At 46.5% G+C, this 5,380-nt stretch overlaps 1 protein-coding gene across 1 annotated transcript; it reads right to left on the minus strand.

Moving 5' to 3' along the window:
- Window positions 1–460: 460 nt before the first annotated feature.
- On the minus strand, window positions 461–2,956 carry irf2bp2b (interferon regulatory factor 2 binding protein 2b). The gene is made up of 2 exons (XM_024290057.2): window positions 1,818–2,956; window positions 461–1,572 (listed from the first exon to the last, which is right to left on the minus strand). The coding sequence occupies exons 1-2, from the start codon at window positions 2,578–2,580 to the stop codon at window positions 815–817; spliced, it is 1,521 nt and encodes a 506-aa protein (XP_024145825.1). The 5' UTR covers window positions 2,581–2,956; the 3' UTR covers window positions 461–814.
- Between the last annotated feature and the right edge of the window lie 2,424 nt (window positions 2,957–5,380).

Raw genomic sequence — 5,380 nt, forward strand, 5'->3', positions numbered from 1 at the left:
CTTTGGATCGCTTCCACGGGCAAAGTTACAGCATGACAGTTATGTGGAAAAACCAGTAAGCTGCTCAGTCAGCTCCCAATCAGGCTGCCGCCGCCTTTTATGACTTCAGTGTTTTCACTAGAATCCAATCACAAAAGAGATGAGGAAAAACCCCAAACCACAGAGTAGACGGCTCTCCCCGTAAACAATCTCCACTCCAGCGTTCAACACTATTTTTAGGCCTTATCTCTTAACGCTCGCAGGAGCACGAGGACCGCTCAGTGTTTACGCAACACGGACGCCGCCACCACCCCTCCCCCCTTCTCCTTGACTTTTTCCTCTTCCACCAACTCTTCCCTGGAAGCCAGTTTGTTCCTGCCGAGAGGCATTGCATCATGGCTGACTCATAATCAGGCCACGACTCTCTTCAAGCGCAGGACCGGCTCGCCGAGTACGGAAAATAAACCAGAGACACCCAGGGTATTATTACAAGATCTGAAACTGTATTTGGCAAGTCTCTCTTTTTTTCTGGAACAAGTGCATACATGTACAGCTAGAAGCATGTTTTCTTTTTTATTTATTTTTTCAGCCAAGTGCTCAAATGAAATCACATTCTAAGTGTGACAGGGACTCTCTCCAGACCGAACAGAAACAACTGCGATGGGAAAGAGTCTGTTATGAGGAGTACATACCTTATAATCTTCAAAATATAGAAAAAAAAGTACTGAAAAACAGAAAAAAATCAAAAAATTATACAGCAATGTTTACCAAGTATACACTTGTGTCCAATATGTACACAAAGTCCGCTTTTCTGTGGAGTCAACTGGAGAGCATTTCAAGGGTCCCTCTCCTTTTTTACCTTTATGTCCCCGGCCAGGATGGTAGCTATTTCCCCCTGCATGAAGGCCCAGGGCACATTGGAACCGACCAGCGGACAGCGCTCCCCACTGGGGCAGTACACCTCCCCAGTAGCCCCCTGCTGCTTGATGCTCTCCCTGGAGCAGGGGAAACAAAACTTATGGGAGGGCACGGACGGGCACTGAACGAAGTGCGTGTCCTCCAGCCGCTCGTGGCACAGGGTGCAGCACAGCGGCACCGGCGGAACGGAGTCCAGAATGTTCTGCAGCGGCGGCGCATGGGGGTCCATGAGGTTGGCTCCGTGTGGAGCAGATGTGTTGGTGCTAGTGGGCCCCTCCCTCTGGGTTAACCTTCTCTGAGAGGCGGAGGATGGCGACAGGGGGCTGCCGCTGTTCCGCCTGGCGCCCGTCGTGGTGGAGTGGACCTGGTTGCCGTCTTTGGGTGAACCCGTGCTTCCTGCGTTGTCGGTGGCCTGGATGAGGGCGGCCATGGGGGACTGGCCGTTCTGTGCCGGGGCGGCTTCTGGCGGGGTGGTGCGGGAGTGGGGGGACATGGTGGAAGGGGGGGCGGCCGGGAAACCCGGGAGAGAAGACGGGGGCATCTTCATGACCTCGGAGGACGAGGGAAGCCACGACTGCCCCTCGCCGCCGCCGCCGTTCACCTTGGGGGCACTGCCCTCCCCCTCTGGCTCGGGGGAGGCCTTCCTCTTTACAGGGCGAGCGTGCTTCACCCTGTCTGCAGAAGAGGAAGAGGGAGAGGGGGGGTTAACATTCACATCTCACCACACACAAACAAGCCACCATGCTGGGCTGTGAAGAGGCAAACACAGGAAATTTCACAACACACACAGCGTGTCACAAAGCCTCCATAACTCTGCCCTTGTCCTCTGTGGGGAGAGGTGAACGAGGCCGCGTGGCGTTCAGGCTCCAGCTCGGAAACTCCTGCTTTGTTGTCGTTTCTAAACGTGTAAACCGTCTTACCCGTTTTGGAGGAAGAGGCTCCCGCCTCGAACACCATCTGCCGCTGCATGGCTGCGTGGTCCTTCTTCAGCCGGCCCTCGTACGCGTGCAGCGCCATGTAGTCCTTCACCGTCTTGGCTTTGAACCAGTCCTTCTGGCTGTCGGACATCTCCGCCAGGCTGTCCGCCCGGTGCTTGTCTTTCAGCTCCTCCAGGCGCTTGCCGTGGTCCCCAGGCCCGGCAACAGCCACGGCCGCGGACAGGCTGATGGGGCCCGGGCGACCGTTGAGGGGGTGCACGCCGGCGGGCATGGCGCCGTTCACCAGAGGAACCAGGCTGGGTGGAACGGCACTAGTCCTGCGAGGGTTGGGGCTTTGGCGGTTGAGCTCCGGGGGGTCGTCGGGTTTTGGAATTCCGTTCAGCATGGGGAGTCCGTTCGCCTGCCTGCCCGCTTGGTATTCCGGCCCCAACCGGGGCGGCCGGTCCGACAGCGGGTAACGGTCCAGAGGCTGCGGCGGACGGGAACCTCCGTCCGAATGGTTCATGTCCTTACCGGCGTACTGGGGCTTCCCCGGTCCCGGAGAGCGGCCGTCCTGGAAGCCGTGAGCCCTCTTCAGATGACGGGCACTCTCAATAACAATCTCAATCCGGTCGGCGCCCTCATAGTTGACACATCCACGGCAAACCGGCTCGGTAAAATCCCAGATCATCGCCCACTGCATGCGGGGTAAATCGCACAAATAGCAGGACTGCCGTCTGGAGGCAGCGACTGCCGCAGAGGACATGTTGTAAACCCGAAGAAAATTAAAACAACACAAAAATAAATCCGAGGCCTCCGTCGGTTTGTTTACGTCGACAAAAAGAGGGAAAACTCACAGTCGGAAGGCGGGTTAGGGGGGATATTGCCTCAAAAAAGCAGCAGAGTCACAACAACAGCATTTCTGTTGCGTCCGTTACGTCCGCGCGCCTCCGTCTGAGCTCGCGCTTACAACTCAGCTACAGCTTTCAATGTAGGTTCGTGACGTCAGCGACGACACAGCTCGTGCTCCCGAGTTGTATTTACTGGATTCTTCGACGGCCCCGGGCGCATGCTCAGTATTGCTACATGAGGAAAGCGTTTTGTTCAAAGATCTCTTATATGGATGAAGATATATCACTCTGTTAAAATGTCACGGCTGCAACAACACGAGTATTATATACTTTTTATTTAATTAATATATATATATATTTTAAATTGCATCAAATAAAATATTGTCAAATAACCCCCAAATAAATATTTATTTCAAATTGTATTTCTTTTTTATAAAGTAAAATTTTATTTCATTCAATAATCAATTAAACGATCAAGAGATAATATTTGGTGACATTGGATTCAAAACAGAAACCGTTTAAAAAAACATTGGTTCATAAAAAAAAAAAAAAGAAGGGGCGGGGAGGGCTGGCTTGGTTATTTTCTTCTGTGTATCAAATTGCTTTGCAAACGTGAAGCACCTGCGTGAACTGACAGCTGAAAACAGGTTTGAAAAGCCAGTCCAACCTGACCAGCTGGAATGAACAGTAGCGTGAAAACAACCACGACACAGTTCAGCAAGAGGTTCAAAAACTAGGCTGATGTCAATGCGAGATTTACAATGTGTTCCGTTCTTAAAATGGGAGTAGGAAATGTACAGATTAGTTTACAATCATGCATGCCCAATCATGTCCTTCAAAAATTAAAGGCGTGACTCATCTTTCATTTTAAAGATCCTTTATAGTTAGAGGGGGGAATGTTTTTGTAATTTAGCGTACACATTGAAAAAAATATATATATTTTTGCAAATATGACAGTTTTTATCAACTACAATTATTTTTAAGAAACTAATTTATTTCTGAATGAGCTGGCATTGTAACACATTGTATAAAATACTTCTTAAAATAAATTTAAATTATATTTATCTATTGTTTCAGATTTGACTGAGAAAACCTGCAGCTAAACGGCGCAACAAGTGTTGCAGCCGCCTCGTCCCCTCAGCTCAGTCTGACTGCAGCATGACTGATAAATGCTGTTAACATTCCAGACCCGCTGCCAGACACGCCTGACGTCACCAGAAAAACAGCCAATCGCAGAATTCGCTCATTGTTACCAGGTGAATTTAATGTTACATTCAGTACCAAAACATTTTCGGATTTTCCAATTTCCACATGGAAAAAGTTCAAGCAGTGGTTTCACTTTTAGTTGTTCTGCCAAGAAAATCTTTGTAAACGTTTTTGATAAACAAGTTAACAAAAAATAGCAACTTACATTTAAATGTTGGACAAATAAAACTATCCCAGAGGTCTCCTCCCCTCTCCGATCTATACCTGTACTTTGGACATACTACAGAACTGAATGGAAACAACACAATAAAAAGGTAATAATAATTTAATATATTTTCTAGATGAAGTCCCAGTGTTATTTTTGAACCTGCTATTTCATTAAACACAACAAACAATGGCTGTGATTTCCAGGAAGTACTCTGAATGAGTGGGAAAATATTACGGAAGCTTGTGAATTTGCACTTTTGAACAAAGCATTCCTTCCTTTTTTCGGCACAGATATTATCTGATATTAACTATCCTATATCATTTTAAAGGAGTATGTCATGTCACATCAGAATATGGCAAATGTCTATTGATGCCTAATGCTAAAGCCACATGCTTAGTTGGTCTGGACTTGCGTGTTTATTGTATCCCCTTATAAATATTTGAAATTGAATGATTTCTGAACAGACATTATATATAATTCTATGTTGTGAAATTGTGTCAATTTGATTTAAGATAAATTCAACACAGAAAAAAAACCCAAAAAACTTGCATTTATTGAAAAAAAATGCACTTGGGGGAAGGGGGGTTTTGAAATGACATATTTTGCAAAGTTACAATGTAAACACATGTTAACCTGTAATATGTTCATGATATATCCTACAGCCATGCTCTGAGCAACACCTCGAAGTGAACACTTAAACAATATGCAAAAGTGAGGGTGAAGTAGGTCATACAGTTGTGTCAAGTATTTTTTCTTTTTACCCCGCCAATGAGAATTGCTCTCATTATTTTAAGAACCAGACAAAGTATTGTTTTTGTAAGGTTTGGCAGACTTTACATTAAAGTAATTAAGGAAAGCCATCTAGTGGCCTCATGGGTAACACACACTGAAAATAGTAAAATAAACAGACTTTTTTTTTTTTATTATTAGAAACATTTTTATAAATGTTTGTCCAGTTCCTAAAAGTTTCGCTACAAATATTGTCTCCTTCCCTTTTGTAAACCGTCGTGTTTCACCAACATGTACAGATACTCAAGTACTTTAACTAAAACTGTTATCATGGCTCTGAACTTTCTGAAGCTTCTCTCTAGACAACCATGTCTGCCCTGTGGATCTAACCTTCGTCACCACTGCCATGACTCCAAATCCATCTTAGTCCGCGGACGGGCCATCCTGTTGGGGCCTTGGGGGGGATGGGAAATGTCGTGATGTTATTTTGTTCTTCACATGGAAACAACAACATGACCAATCATGACATTTCCCACATTCTTCACTCGAACCTCCACAGAAACATTTGGGCT

The sequence above is a fragment of the Oryzias melastigma genome, linkage group LG1, assembly GCF_002922805.2.
Source record: "Oryzias melastigma strain HK-1 linkage group LG1, ASM292280v2, whole genome shotgun sequence".
NCBI classification, from domain to species: Eukaryota; Metazoa; Chordata; class Actinopteri; order Beloniformes; family Adrianichthyidae; genus Oryzias; species Oryzias melastigma.